Here is a 16,686-nt window from a genome sequence, read left to right on the forward strand (position 1 = left end):
TGCGGGCACTTTTAAAATTGTGGAAGATTTTTAATTAATGTCTTAGTTACTTTGTAGCTGGGTAAGTGCATCTATCATCAGTTGATTGGCGTTTCATGAAAAAAAATACTTTGCCAAGAAATAAATTAGATTCTTGGACTTTGGGGAGTCACATTTGCCCTTTTTGAATACTATGTAATTAAACTGATGATGGGTTTTTTTAAAAAAATCACACTGATGCAAATTGAGCATTCAATATAAACGTTTAATTACGATCATACGGAATGTCATCTATATCTCATTATATATTAGATCTCGAGTAGGGGGCTCATGGCACCCAAGGAAGATGGGGAGAAAGGAAGAGGGAAGGGGACTTCCCTCAAGATCAGGTAGAAAATTAAGAGGGTGGGGAAGGGAATATGGACCCTGAGAGGTTGTCATCTTTTTCACTAGATGTTGGGAGTAAGACAACTTTTACAGTCTTCTCTTAGGGGGTCCTTTTCAGTACTTCTCCCAGTCCTTCCAGCCAAGGCTTCATTATCCCACACTTCCCCAAGCAGCATTTCAGCTCACCCATCACTGTCCCACTTTTTGTGCTCTCAGAGTGAAGTCATGCATTTCTGTGCTCCTGTGGTTGGCTCTCACACTGTACTAGCAGCGCAGGCTTCTTTTCATCACGTTGGTTGGCCAAATCACAAGGCACACCCCACTTTTGTCTCGGTGGCTTTGATGGGGGAGAGACACTAAGAACATAAGAAGAGCCATGGTGGATCAGACCCAGGGTCCATCCAGTCCAGCATTCTGTTCACACAGTGGCCAACCAGCTGTCAAGGGAACCAGATAGCAAGGGAAGTGTCCGCAGTACCCTTTCGGCCTATTTACTTGATGTAACTATCGTTCCTATAGAATAGACATAACTTTGAATGTATGTCTAGCAGCTGCATCTTTCCCCCCATTTTTACTCTAGAGTAGGCACAGGATCCCCAATTCCGATCGGGACCCTAGCATGGTAAGAGTGGGGAGGGGCTTTTCCATCCAGACTGGGGGCCTTGTGCCTACTCTACAATAAAAATGGAAAAATAGACACATAATTAAAGTAATGCCTGTTTTGGTCCTATGTTACCAATGTCATGAAGGATTTAGTCATGTAGACAGGCTTTCTGATGGAACCCAGTACCACAAAATTACTGCAAATACACCCTCAGAAGTCATTTACACATGTAGAATTAGCATGTGTCAGTACAGTCCTTCCTGAACTGTACTACGTTCACAAGATAGAAAGTGGTATTTCAGTAGTCTATGTAAGTAAATCTTAGGATTTCATATATGCAGTTATGTTGTTGCATAGTTAGCCAGAGGAAAAAATAGATGCTGATTAATATTTGTACCATGAGTTTCAGTGTAAAAATGCTTATTTTGCTCTGTTTTGGTGAAACAAAATGAAGTTTCAGAGAAAACAGTTTAGCACTGGTTTGAATAATTAAGGACTGAATAGATCTGAGCCCATTTTGAAAAGAGGAAACAATGTCCCATTTTCCAAGGAACAGAATGGAAGCTAAAACTGAGAGAGCAAGTCAAAACCATGCCCTGTCTCCATCTGTAGAACAAGGCATTAACCTGAGCATATAGGCTACAGTGGAAGTTCATGCAGAAAAGTCTGATTAGCAATTCCTAAGAGAGGGGACCTGCCCACTCCATGGAAAACTCCCTGTTTCCTGCTTCATTGCTTGAAGGACTATAGGAAGAAAGGCCAACCCCCTATAGGTCAAAACCCTCCCTCATGCCAGGCAAATCAATCAAGGACATCTGCTCGAACAAATGCAGGGGAAAGGGCACCTCTGCATGTTAAAAGCACAAAATGACAGCCAGCACTGGACACCAATGTGTAGGCAGCCTTACAAATTTACAGACAGGGGTTGCGACCCTTCCACTAACACTTCCATACATCCATGTGAATTAAGGGGGAAAGGAATGATTTATGGGACTAATTCCACTACCAAATTTACTGTAGGGAACGATCTTGAAAACGGCTCCAAAGGACTGCAGGCTGGTTCCTTGTTCTGATTAACAAAATGCAGCAAGGAGTGATCAAATGCAGAACTCTGACCTGTCAAAATATTAAAAACTCTGAGTGGTCTAGAGCAGGTATGAAAAGGAGGTGGAGATAAACTGTGCTCTCTCACTGTGTGTGTGTGTGTGTGTGTTTGAGAGAGAGAGAGAGAGAGAGCGAGAGCGAGAGAGAGAGAGAGAGAGAGAGAGAGAGAGACTGACAGAAGAACCCATTGCCTGCTGAAATTGAGGTGTTGCATTTGATTCATTTCAGTGGCTACTTTTTCATTTGACTTTTTACAAAATCTCTGGTTGCAGCATTAATTATACAGATTTTCCCATCTGGCATCTACAGCTCAGTTCTAACAAAAGGTGTATAGCTAACACTTAACTTCAGCAAAGTTATTTTCAAGGATGCCCTTATGCTAGAGACCCTTCCTTCCCAGTAGCCATTTAAACTATTTAACACCACTAAAGGATTCTCCAGGTATTCCCGCCCCCCCCCCCCATACACATCTAAATGATACTGTGAGAATAGGATCCATTGTAGAGAGATCTGCATTTTTAAAGCAAAGTGCAATTTTTAGTTACTGGTAAAAATAGGGTTCTCACCCCCAAGCACCATCTATCCAATTTGTACATGCTATTTAGATAGTGGATGTGCTAAGGCAGCCTTCCTCAACTTGGTGCCCTCCAGATGTTTTGGCCTTCAACTCCCATCAGCCCCAGCCAGAATGGCCAATGGTCAGAAATCCTGGGAATGTGGAGTGCATCAGATTAGGGAAGACTGTGCTGGGGCTTCTCTTCAATGTGACCAGAGACTGAAGCCCCTCCCCGGCATTTCTCAGGTTATTTTTCCTATGTGTAAAAGTTCTAAGGAAAGAGATCCACATGATAATGGTTCTATGCAGGCCTTCATGTGACTCATAACTGAAGTTTAAATCAAAGGAACACTGAAAGTAAAAAGTGACATACCTCACAGGTTTAACCTTAGGTTTTATGGCAGAGTATCTGTGTTAGTCTGTTGTAGCAAACGCGACGATCAGAAGACCTATGGCATCTGCCGTCTAAAAAAACAGCTGCAACTTGGGGAGATATCCACCAACTGTTGTTGCTGTTACACAACTCATGTTTGAACCTCGCTGAAATGAATGAAGACTGCACCACGGCAGTGCATATGGGATTCTGCCCTCAATCCATAAACTGGCACAAACAAGGCAAGCTGCTATGCCCCACTAGAACAAACACAGCTGGAACAGCTATGATTAAAAGAATAATGAGCTAAAAAACCTCCATCTACATTATCTGAACTGTGACAGAGTAGATACCAATTAACAGTGGGCCAGTGAATCCAGCAATTGATTAGGTGTGCAGGGTAGCAAAGCAATGAAGTGATGTTTATTCTTTGGTCTGTTAATGTAGTCGGGGTAGACTGGGGAGTTACCAGAAAGCTTTTAGCTCAAAGTCAAACTTTGGTGGCTTATTGCTACAGCAACACAGTGGCCACTAGAGCTAACAATCTGGCAGATGTTTGCGTTACAAAGGGCATTCCCACCCCCCTCCAACCCCAAGGAAATTATTCCCACATCAATTTGAGCAACATCAAGTCTTTGCCAGGAATCCTCACTGAAAAAGCAACAGGTGGGTTGTGTTATTACTGCCAGCCATTTAAAAGGCTTTGTAAGGTGCTTCAGGTGCTGCCCTCAACAGAGAATTGCAGCTCACAAACGCTCCACTTTTTTTAATTTTGTGCAAACACATCTTTGCAATTATTGGAATCTCCTTCCAAATAAAGTTTTATTGGGGTGCAGGTCTGCTCTATGCAGCAACATTGAACTGTGGTTCCAAATACCTCACAGGAAGTATGGGTGAAACCCAAGGAGTTGGATGAGAGTGAAAGAAGAAGGCCAGGCAGAAGTTGTAAAGGCTATGTCCTGAACTGCAGCTGGTTCAGTAATCACTTCTTGCCCAAGTACAGATGCTACAAGTCTGCAGAGTCCCAAATATCATTAAAGTGTATTGTAATGCAATACTTCTTTCTTTGAGGGGGGTGTCTTATACTTGAATGCGGTCATAAGCTGGATATGATCATGAATGATGCTTGGATTTGTGGAATAAAAATGTTATTGAGGTGCAGATCAACCCAATTCAACATCATGTCTTTCAGTTACAGCAGTTCCCAGATTAATTAAAATCCACAGATAGCCCAAAGAAAAACAACAGCTGTAACCTTATCAGCAAAATACCTTAAGGTGCTTTTTTTGCGGGGGGGGGGGGGGGGCTCCAAGGATGAAATGCTCTCCCCAGCGAGGCCCACTTGGCACAAACACTGTCATTTTGGGGGGCACCAGCTTAAGACTCTCCTCTATTCAGCAGCATTTGATGACATATCAATAGAGTGTGTTGCTTATGATTACTGAGGGTTTAGCTGTATTAAAGTTTGGATTTTTACATTTTTGTTGTAAGTCACCTTTAGGGTTTGTTTTGTTTTGTTTTGTTTTGAGGAAGGCATCTAAGGGTGCAATTCTATGTATGTTTTTAGATTTAAAAAAAGTTCTACAACTCTAAGCATTCCCCAGCCGGAATGCTGGGAGTTGTAGGACTTTTTCTGTCTAAACATGCATAGAATTGTACTTAAAGAAATGTAATTTAACAGCAGCAGTGTAGTTTCCAATGGTCTAGCAGAAGTATGCATCTAGTCCTCTGGTGGTACTCTGGTGAATGCAAATAAACAAGCTCTTGTAGGATGAATTTAGACGCTCAATCCACATGTGACCCATGTGCAGAAGTGGCAATGTATACAAAACACCCTTTCATCCACAAGTGCTACGCTCTTAATTTCAATGGAGAACAGATCTGCATATGCTTTGCTTTGCTGTCTCCACTGAAAGTAAAACCGCCTTTCACACGTGCGTGGGCTCTGTGCACAAACCAGTGCTTGTGCAAAGTTCTAGATCAGCCTTCCCCAGCCGGGTGCCCTCCAGATGTTTTGGACTATAGCTCCCATCATCCTCCCAGGATCATCCATGACTGTCTCTCCTGGATAGTGAAACAAAATTGTATAGTAAAGACGTACTAATGCTTTCAAGTAATCTTCCCCTACCCCTAAAACCTTGAATAATGATTTATTATGTCTTAATTATAATTTAATACGGCCAATAATGTGCCAGCTGATTTATGTCACTCCATATGAGCGTAGAAAATCTATTTTTGAAACCCATATATCTTCACTTTCAGTAGCTCTGCTGAGAATGTCTTTGGAAATATACTGCCTTGTGCTGCTGTTTAGGTAGGAAGATCTAATAGTTCAATGCATCAAATCTGCCTCAGTTGGAATTTCTTATATTACCTACATATGCGATGACACTCCTGAGGAAATCTGTTTAAATGGATGGGGCAAATAGATTAAAAGAGGAAAATGTGTTATATTTAGTTACATATAATATGTGCAATGAGTTAAGAGCTAATTTATGATACTTTGCAAGATGGTTACCATGGTGAAGCCAATCCCCTCCAGTCAGCTCCAGCACTAAATGAATAACACATAGATAGGCTGAATCATGTGGTACTTCCAATACCAGTATCACTTTGTCCTCACTTTGACACTACCTTGGTCCCAACATGATCCGGTTTAGCCACATGTTACAACAGGGTCAGCCCAAGGCATTTTGCTACCTGATGCAGAGCAGGAAATGGTGCCCCCTATCCACCCAAGTGTAGCCAAAGCGAGCCATACTGCAGATATTTTGGCACATGAGGCAAAACTAGAACAACAACAAAACAACCACAAGCACATCTCCCTATCCTTGGCAGTAAAAATACAATTATAACCAAGTAAATAACTAACAATTTTCTGCTATTTCATGACACCCGAAGTCTGTTGCCTGAGGCAGCTGTTTCACTCCGCCTAATGGTAGGGCCAGCCCTGATTACAAACACCAGTGCAGTGTGGGTGCCAGCCACAAGGAAGCAGCTTTGCCATGGTACTCCACTCCACAGAAGGTAATGCAAGAGTCCACTCCAGGAAAGGTAGGAGAGCATGGGAGGAACGGAAGAATAGGATAGCAACTTATTCCATATGTATCCCACTGTTCCTCCAAGGTGCTCAGGGAAGCAGGCATGGTTCCCTCTCCTGTTTTATGTTTACAGCTATCTTGTGAATTAGGGTAGGCTGAACTTTATGGCTGAATAGGAATTGGAATATAGGTCTATGCTTCTAGCCACTATACTACACTGGCTCCCATACTGGCATAGCCACAAGTGTCCACAGGGGCATCTGAGAAATAACTGACTCATGTGGCCATTAAGTAGAACTCATCATAAGAACGCCCTCATCCATGTCCATGTATACGTACCCAGAATGATGAACTAGACATACCAGTGCTGTTTTTCAGCATGGCAACTCCCATGTTCTTATCATACTTATAGTTCAGCATTTCAGTTGTTATAGCTGAGCATTTAACTAGATATCAATGCCATAGATTTTATGAGGAATTCTAGGCTAAAGGGATCCACAAATGTTAGGCTTGGTTTACTAGCCTAGCTCATTATTTGTGATCTCATTATTTGTGACTCCTCAGTTCCCTGAAGCCAGTAGTATGTATAAAGACCTTGGGGAAAGGATTTGCCCTTGTGCCAGGCTGCTGCCGCTGACGTGTCCTACAAAAGGCCAATAGTAAGTGGAAGCATTCACCCCTCTTCTTCCTTTGTAGAGGAAAGGAGGAGTGGTGTCTCTCCCTTCCTGTTGAGATTTTGCAGGATACAGCAGCATGAGGAAGGGAAACTACCTCTCCTTTCCTCCACAAAGGAGGGGGAGGAAAGGAATGGCCATGCCTCTCCCACAAGCAAGGCTTTTTAGGGGCACTTGGCAGATGGAGGAGGGATGCTTGCTGCTGGCAAGCATGCGAGCGGGTTCATGGAACCCTGTCCATCTATGTTCCCAGAAAAACCCTAACAAATCTCCCTTCTTTATCCATTATAATAATAGGATCTATCACAGAAGTGTTACGTATCACAAAACCAAAACTGGGTGATATGTACTGTTTTCTTGTTAAGGTAGTGTAAAGGATTTGCAATCTTTCTTTATAGGCTTGTTACAACTGACAAGAATAAAAACTTGATTCATGTGTAAACTGCACTTTGTCTCTAAGACTTAGATGTATGGATGTAGCAAACTTTAATTAATGTTCATAAAGCACTCTAGAAATGAAAAGAGCCACATCTGGGTTGAGGAAGGTTATTATGAGTATTTCCCATTACAAGGTTTTTGTTGTGCAATTCACATGCTGGCTGGAATTTATTGCAGGTTGAAGGAAGAGATGAGGAGGCCCTTCCTTCCTTCCTTTTTTTTTTCTTTCTAAACACAAATAATTTTAAGCCTACAATCTGAACTGCAGTTTCTGTGCCAGGTAATTAGAAAAAACACTATAAGAAAAAATCCTTTTTTAAAACTGAGATTTTGAACTTACTTGAGCTTGCACTACTGAAGGAATGACTCAGCATGGGAGACTGAAATATTTGATATGCCAAGAGCTGGTGTAGCACAGCGACTAAGACAAGTGTGAGCTGTGAACCTGGAAGCCTCTAGCTGAAATCCCATCTCAGCCATGTACTCTCTAGTTTGCTGAGGTAACACCATCAGATGGCACCCAGTCCAGTTTTCATCTGTTTTAAAGTCATGTCCAGGGCTGTGCCAGATTGATATGTTACTTGGACCCCTGGCTGTGTGGCAGCAACAATTCTGCAGTGGTGGGCCGCACACAACTGACACACACAAAAAGAGAAAGGCTGAAACCAAGGGCAGCTAAGATAAATCACCTTGTGCTAGTGTAAGGATAGTGCAATGCCACTGGTGCAACCGGTTTTCTGGGGAATCTCGGCGCACCAGCTAATGCTATTAGGGTTGTGCTAGAGGTTTCTTATGCTGCTGCAATGTAATTTACATTAGTGCTAGTGTCTGACTGGATACTGCTCCAAGTTCTGACTCTGTAGCCAAACTGTCTATTCCCAGGTCATGCTAGATTTGTCTGAAAAGTAAGTGGCAAACACATATTTTCCTTCATGCACACACAAACCAGATTTACCAGGACATTCACTACTCAGAACATCTCCACTGAACAGTACTTCATGAATGCTATTTTAGTTATTTAAACATCTTTATCTGACCAGACTAGCCAATTTTGGCTCTCATGGAGTTTGTATGGCATCAGAAAAGAAACTTCTTTCTCTGTCACTGCAGCATGGATCAGCAACACAATGTTGCAATTTGCTTTTGATCACTCACATTTTATCAGCTAGTCTTCTTCAGCTACAAGATATTAAGTGGACATGTAGCATTACAGCAGGGAGAGAGGACACCCAGATTGAACATTTCTGATGGTCATGAAAAATCTCTCTATTACAGGATGTATTTTTCTGCAAATTTAATACAAACCTAAGTCCCTTAAGCATTCTTTTTAAAAATGAAGAAACCTGAATGGGGTCCAGATGTAAAGAAAGGAGAAGTCCTACCTCTACCACTGACTTTGCATCCAGTCGAAAGTTGAAATCTCCAAAGACAAAATATGAAACTCTCTCAAACCGCTGATCTATAATTCTGGAAAGGCATACAAGAAAAGAAAAATTAAATACAGTATGCTCAGCTGTATGTGAAATAACATAACCTTTACAATATGTGATACAAATTGTTCATTAATCTGTCACTAAAAATGAGCCAAGGATGGTGGTGGGAAGATGTCTCCAAGGTGGCAATGGGCATGCATACTGCTCACAAGCTCCTTTGAAAAACCTTCCCCAGCCTGGTGCCCTGCAAATGTTTTGGACTACAGCTCCCATCAGCCACAGCCAGCATGACCTATAGTCAAGGATGATGAGAGCTGGAGTCTAAAACATCTGCAAGGCACTAGGTTGGGAGAGGCTATCTTAGAATAACTGCTCTAAGAGGCTTCTGTGCATCGTACATGCACAAAACCATCCTGGAGACACTTCTCTGCCACTGTCAAAAAAGGATGATGACCGCATGCACATATCTGGCATGTGTGTTTGTAGAGGGCAAGCTTATCTTTTTAGCCACAAGCAACAAACAAGCTAAGGCTAGTCGTTAATGTGGATAACTTCAGTCATCAGCGTGCCTCAAATGTAGAGCCTATCAGGCAGTAAAATGTGTGAAGTGAGGCTTCAAGTGGTTTCAGATAACTTTCCTTTTCTCCACTGTGAACTGATTAGTAGTCAATGTGCAAGGGCATACAAATGTAATTGTGCTGTCAGAAGGGTTCCAATGAATGATGGAACTGCAATAGCACTACTCTTGGTTTCTGAAACTGTAGAGACCTCTGAGTCCATCATATGATGGTGGTTTCAAACAACTCAGTTCTGTGTAGATCTCAATGTATTGTGAGTGCAGGGATCACTATGTGATACGGAAAAAATGTTTGCCACAGTTGTTAACTTTTCTGCTCATCTCCAAAAATTACAGAAAGTGATTAACAACAAACCACTATAAACTAATAGTTGAAGACAAACCCCAGTTTCTTGGAGGGGGTAATGAACTTCATTATTTTGGAAAAATATTAAAGCAATAATAAAATGTACATGTGGGACCTGTAACAAACTGTTGCAGTGTAGAGTGGATAGTGCTGTTTTGGCTATATAAAAATCCACATTCGTATCTGAACTTCAAAAATACAGGGAATTATTATTATTAACAGCAGTAACAATAATTAAAAATAGGTATGTACTACTATTCCTACTAGAAATGAACCTCAAAGTGAAAGGGATAAATTTCAAATGAGATTTATGAGTAGGGATGTCTGTCGCTGGGAAAGCCATTCTGAGAAATTTGTGCCCGCTTGACACTGACAGCTATCAAATCACCCACAGACAGCTCAGGAAAAAGGGAGCAGACTGTCCACTTGGCAACCTGATCCTCAGGTTTGAAGTGTTGAACTGACACTTGGGGGTGCCCACTCCCATTGCACCCTTGCCTGAGTCTCAAGTAAGTGCTTTTAACACAGATGTCACCTGCAACCCCTTTTCCTAGCTTCCATTTGCAGTAACTGTGGCAGCACCTCCCGAGTGGGGGGGGGGGGTTGACAGTTTGTTTGACAAGAACAGAATGTGGCTCTGCTGGTTAGACCAAGAAATGTGGAGAGGATGAAACTGACAAGGATATTGACAAGAGGGGAACATGCCTGCAGGGCTACATTGCGGATACAGGCGGACCTGCGATGCTGCTCAGTTGCTCAAGAGTGGCGATAAAGTTTTTAAATTATGACAACATTTGCACACATTTCAAGACCCATGTTTTTTTTTAAGAGTGCGCAAATTACAATTTGCACAAATGGCGGAACCCGGGGGAAAAGAAATGCACAAATTGCCACCATGAAAAAAAAAATATCAAAAATCTGCATACTGGCTTGAAATCTGTGGGGCCAAACTGGAAGAAATCTGTCGAACTTCACCCCCCCACAAAAACGGAAGCCTCCAATATCCTTATTTTTGAAGGTTCTTTTCATTCTTGCAATATTATGATTCTTCAACTTTGGAACGAAAAAGTTTTCCAAAGCAGTTTTACTACTTCTAAACCCAGTTCAGCAACAAGTGAGACCTCACCTATATATATTGCTTTTCTCATGGGAAAATTATCTGTTGCAAAAAGTAGACAATCCTGAAGGCTAGAAAGGAATATAAAACTGGTCTACTACTTAGTGAAAGAATTAGCATTAAGCAGTTTCCCAAAGGAGGGTGGGGCATCAGAGGGTGCCTGATTCATTCTACAGTGGTGCTTTGATCTCAAATAGATGAATGGGTTGGAACGAGCAACATGTCATGACCTCCAACTGTCAGACCTTCCAATGTGCGGCAGAGCCTTCTGATGAGAATGAGCCATAGGCTTCTCCCTTGAGGGTAGGACAGTCAGTGCTTTATGCAGGGCCCTCTGTCCAGATGACACAGCCCTGTCCTCATCCTCTGTTTCAGGAGAAACTCCATCTCCCCAGCCTTGCAGAAATCTCATGGTAAAAAATCAGGCAAGGGCCCTCTAACAGTCCATTCAGCTCCTCCAGGATGTGCAACTGACCACACTACAGATCTCGTCAGCACTGAGACAACATCTTCCTATTGTTTTAGTAGGAGAGAGTTCAAGCCAGCAGGACCTACTTGGAGCTATCCAAGGTCCTATTTTCTTTCTGCCTTTATTTGATTATCATCAGATGCTACCAGCTTCCCTGTGAGCCTCAAGGAATCCCAGAATGGGACACGAAATATCCTTTAGGTTTTTGTAGTTAACAACTATAAATCTCTATACCTCATCAAATATCAAATATATGTAGGGGGCCCACCCACACCCTAACAAGACTGGAGAGTTTTAGAAGTTGCTTTATTGTAATCCTACATTACAATTTCCTTTTGAACATGCCATGAATCAACATTTCCTATAAAAGGTGGCAGTTAATCACCTAATCGAGTGATAAATTTCAATGGTGTAGAAAAGAAAGCAGCCAAGCCATGTCACCAGCATTAATTTAATGTTTATCAGTGGGAAGAACTAGTGCTACTTTCACACAATTCTTATCTGAAGTCTGTATCACATTATCAAAAATACTGTAACGTATCTACAAGACTTACAACGCAATTCTATAATGCTGCCAAAGTAGTTGATCAAGTTACAGGATCCACCACTAGAATGAGGGTACAGTTGATATCTCTCAACACACACACAAGTTCATTGTAGCTGGAAGTGATCATGGCTCTAGAGTAGAGCACATATTCTGAATAAATAAGGTATGAGGTTCAATACTTGAGATCTCCAGTTACAAAAGGTTTCTTATGGAGTAGGGCTGGGAAATACCTCTTCCAGAGAGCTAGTCAGAGTAGACAGTACTACTGGGTCAATGCTGTTGCAGCAAAAACCAACAACAAAGAGCAATTTAAAGACTAGACAACTTATTAGGGCATAAGTTCTTGTGGACTAAAGTCCACTTTATGAGATACATGAAATATTACCATCAGCTGGCAGGTATATATACACGTGGCTGTAGAGAAAAGATTATAAACAGTGAGGTCAAGTAGCAATGAAATACAAAAACAAAAATAGTCTGTGACAAACACAGTGGCCATTTACAACAGTAACTGGTGATTTCCCATAAATTGCATTGAAAGGACTGCTTGAGTTGAGCAGGAGCCAGAACATCAGTGCCTCAGATCTTCCATCCATAATTAAAATATTGCTTTGGCAAGAAAAACAATGTTGTGTGGTACTGCCCTACCCGTTACATCTGCTACTACACAACCACTGATTATAGCATGGCAAATTAAGATTTATAGGGCCAGTGTACCTATTCTTTCAGCACAGAACGGAAAATGCTAGAGCTGCATGGTGAAATCTTCTTTTTGTATTTTTAGACAGGAAAGGTTTACATTTACTTACGGAAGCAGTGACAGAGTTTATTTTCTTGGGCTCCAAGATCACTGCAGAGGGTGACTGTAGCCATGAAATTAAAAGGTGCTTGCTCCTTGGGAGGAAAGCTATGGCCAACCTAGACAGCATAGTAAGAAGCAGAGACATCACCTTGCCGACAAAGGTCCGCATAATCGAAGCTATGGTTTTCCCAGTAGTAACGTATGGCTGTGAGAGCTGGACTATAAGGAAGGCTGAGCGCCAAAGAATTGATGCTTTCGAACTGTGGTGCTGGAGAAGACTCTTACGAGTCCCCTGGACTGCAAGGAGGTCAAATCAGTCCATCCTAAAGGAAATCAACCCTGAGTGCTCATTGGAAGGACAGATACTGAAGCTGAAGCTCAAATATTTTGGCCACCTAATGCAAAGAGAAAACTCCCTGGAAAAGACCCTGATGCTGAGAAAGATTGAAGGCAAAAGGAGAAGGGAATGGCAGAGGATGAGACGGCTAGATAGCATCACCGATGCAATGAATATGAACTTCAGCACGCTCCGGGAGAGAGAGGAGGACAGGAAGGCCTGGCGTGCTATGGTCCATGGGGTCACGAAGAGTCAGACACAACTTAATGACTGAACAACAACAACTGGTCTAATTATTTATATATTCCAGGGAATTTTTAAAGGCCGCTTCTAAGGCAATTGAGAGGGGGTTTTGCACTCTGCTGCTGTTATTCCCCTGATGTGCCGCACTTCGATCTAATCTTTTCCACCTCTTTTGGAATGTCACCACCATCATTTGTTCCATGATAATTTTGAAGCGTGGATTTTCACAGATTTCTGTGTTTGGCTGGCCCTAAGTATGCAAGCTGATATTGATTAATTTCAAAGAGCCAGAGATGCTTGCCTTGCACAACATGCAAGTATTCATCTTCCATTTGTCCTGGATATATACAAGACATTTTGGCAGTATCATATAACAGGGCTTCTATTTTCTTCTTGACAGAATCATTAATTTCTCATGATTCACATTCATAAGCTGTTACGGAAAAATCTTAAGGCATCCATCCATCAAGCCCTTGAACATTCTGGGATGCTCCAATTTATCCAAATTTATATAAGGAAGGTGAAGGCTTAGCAAACTCAATGTTCCTAGGGTGGGGGTTTTTTTGGGTGGGGGTTTTTTTGGGTGGGGAAGGGAGTCCACTACCCTTCAGCCTCACCCCCACCCTTTGTTCCCAATGAACAGTTCCAGTCAGGCTTCCCCAACCTAGTGCCTTCCAGATGTGTTGGACTCCAACTGGTTGGGAATGATGTGAGTTGAAGGCATCTGGAGGGCATCAGGTTGGGGAAGACAGGCTCAGTGCAAGGATATCCAGAGTCAAAATCTGGTTGCTAGGACTATTTATTAACATCTGCTGCCATTCGGGAACTGAGATTCCCCCCCTCCAGCACTCCCCGATGATCCCAAACCAAACACAGGTGGTGGGAAAGAGCTGCTTCGAGGGCCTCCAACATCTCTGTCTATTCCAGCCTGCATTGTGGGTTCTCATTGGCTCATAGGGGAATAAGCTGGTACGCAAGATGGTTTTATTATATCGCTGGCTAAGGCTAGGCAATAAGGTAGTTCGGGTTTGTTGTTGTTGAGATCACGTTGCAAAGAGTCTAACATTAGAGTTGCCAAATGGGGCTTTCCTCAGTAGTCCAGCTTTCAGTCAGCTGCTGGTAAGCCATACTATTCCTATCCAGATCTAGTGAACACAAAATAACACATTTCACACTGGTCTGTTCTTCCCCCTTTAAAACCTAAGCCCTTTGATTTGGGTAACTAGATCAGACTTCCACACCCTCAATTCCATAGGTAAATCAGAGTTATGCGAGTCACTTGTGACATCATACAAAAACTGACATGGGTAACCTAACTTCCTCCAGGTAATAAGGGCTAATAACACTTTAACTGTTAACCCAGGAGCGAGAGGAAGGACAGATAAAATATAACATTTGAGCTAGCTGAGCGGGTCTGGAGTGTGGTAAGTGTATCATTGTGCAAGGAGGAGGTAGTGCGTCTGGTCCTGTGGAAACCCACCCTGGACCCAGAGGTGTTTGGACAACTATCAACCAATTGTGAATACCTGCTTTGGGGCATGGTGCTCAAGAGGGTGGCTGCTGTTCAGCTGCAGACTCTCCTGGAGGAAAACAGATTATCTGGACCTACACCAGTCTGAGTTCAGATCTCATTATGGGAATTGGACTTGGTCGCCCTGGTCGAAGACCTTTATTGAAAGGGAGATAGGAGGAGTGTGACCCTCTTACTTGGTCATTTGGCAGCCTTCGGTGCCATCGACCTGGTATCCTCCAGGGCCATCTCTGTGGGTTGGGGACTGGAGGCATTATTATGGTGGTTTCAGTCTTACCTAGGGGGCTGTTTTCAGAGAACAGCACTGGTGGATTAGGACATGGCCCCCTGGCAATTGTACTGGGGGATGCTGCAGGGCACACAGCAGTCTCTCTTCCTGAGCTAGCCAGGGTAATTCCAAGGGTGATGCTGGAGTCTTTCCAGCTTGTTGGGCTGAAGGACTTCATCCTATATGCTGAGGCCACCTTGTCGGGAGTGGGTCAGGTCTTCATGGCCTCCATGGGTCTGCCCCAAGAGGTACCTGGCCCCACCCATTCGGCAGGGCACACTTTGGATATGGTTTTCTGTGTTGGGTGTGATGATGGCAATCTGGGGGTGGAGGAATGTTCTATGGTTCCATTGTCATGCTTCCAAGAGATGCATGCAAGTGCGCACACAGATGCTTCATCCCTATTTTCAAACCCTATTTCTTTATATGCAAAAGTGAGATGTATTCTTTAATATAATTAAAGTGTATTCAGTAAATGCCATTCAAAATTTGCAACAAGATGGTTAAGATCCGTACGAGTTTTTTTCTGCAATATGTATTTTATGTCCTCAAATTCACTCAGTGTTCCAAGTGAATAATAAGACAAAGAGAGATGTAATTGACTTTCATTTGCTTTCACCATCTATTCCTTCACATACTGCCACTAAGATGGACAGGATGCTGGGAAAGGGCGGCGGGGGAGAAGGAAAGCAGTTACATATCAGCTATGTGTGTGCGTGTGCGCGTGTGTTGGGAGCTGCTGAACATGATTCAGTGTGACAAGAGGCACAGTGATCTGGCTAAACCATTTCTCAGGGCACTTTGTAAGGAGGATCAGCTGCATTATTCCTTTAATAGCCATGTCTAATGCAATAGGCTAGCGGGTTTTGTCCCAAGTCAAGGTATCAGCTGCAGGTCAGAAGGTAACGTTCTGTTTACAAGATTATTTCCTAAAGCACTTATCTCGCCTTCGGTGTGAAAAGTTGACTTTTCTGTTTGTAAGGGGGCCAAAAGAATTGAGGGAATGGGAAAAATTAGCCACACTGGGCTGGAGCTGAATGGAATTAAGTGGGAGGTCTGAGAAAGGCCTGCTGTGGTGCTCAGCGGGATACCTTATTAGACACGTCATCGCAGTTCATTCAGGCAAACAGTAACAGTGTCACCAACATTCCCACACAAAGACAAAGTTCTTCACACAGTCTATAAACATGCTTCCCCTGGCCGATTCATCCTAGCTTGACTACTGAAAGGGTTCTTCTCCCATTTTTTTTAAATGAATAACAAAACAAAACAAAAAAAATCCCAACCTCTGGCCAAAGAGGATGAATAGAAGGAGAGAAAAGGAGGGCCATTGTCACATTTCTAGGGAAGAAACAGTTTGGAGGTCAAAAGTATTTAATTTGCACAAACACCTTTTTAATCATATTAAAAACTTGGGAGGTTAAAGATTAATATTAGATGCACTATTACATTTATTTTTCTATTTTTTCTGAGCACCAAAATATCTCAATATGTATGTGCCTTGTATATCAATGAAAGCAGTGATGTTATACGGCAGTGCAGAGTATTCTTTGTTAACAATGAAAGAAGTTATAAAAAAAAAACTGGGCACAACAAAAATAATTTTGAGCAAATATTTAACATGAAATTCAAACAAATAATATAATGCTGAGATACAGTGCTAAGCTCAGAGCAGAGTTTTCAAATCGCCTCAACATAAATGTAAAAGGATATTCTTCTTTTTTACCATTTTGAAGATCCTGTCCTGCACATTAAATCTGAAGACTTTAGCAAGGCAGCTGACATAAAAGGTACCTTGACATCTATAAAGTTGCCTTTAAAGTGGCGATTATAGAACATTTTTTCACTGAAAAAACTAAG

At 42.3% G+C, this 16,686-nt stretch overlaps 1 protein-coding gene across 7 annotated transcripts in view; it reads right to left on the reverse strand.

The window, feature by feature from the left end:
* Window positions 1-16,686, reverse strand: part of INPP5A (inositol polyphosphate-5-phosphatase A) — a 331,577-nt gene that overhangs the window by 100,249 nt on the left and 214,642 nt on the right. For all 7 annotated transcript variants that reach the window (XR_014789433.1, XM_084845928.1, XM_084845927.1 and 4 more), the window contains one exon: window positions 8,539-8,623. Coding sequence is in view for 6 of the 7 variants with exons in the window: in XM_084845928.1 (XP_084702054.1) it covers window positions 8,539-8,623 (85 nt within the window). In the remaining variant the exon portion in view is untranslated. The remainder of the gene's footprint in view (window positions 1-8,538; window positions 8,624-16,686) is intronic.

The sequence above is a fragment of the Heloderma suspectum genome, chromosome 3, assembly GCF_057233095.1.
Source record: "Heloderma suspectum isolate Gila_16-S chromosome 3, 16-S_ref, whole genome shotgun sequence".
Classification (NCBI taxonomy): Eukaryota; Metazoa; Chordata; class Lepidosauria; order Squamata; family Helodermatidae; genus Heloderma; species Heloderma suspectum.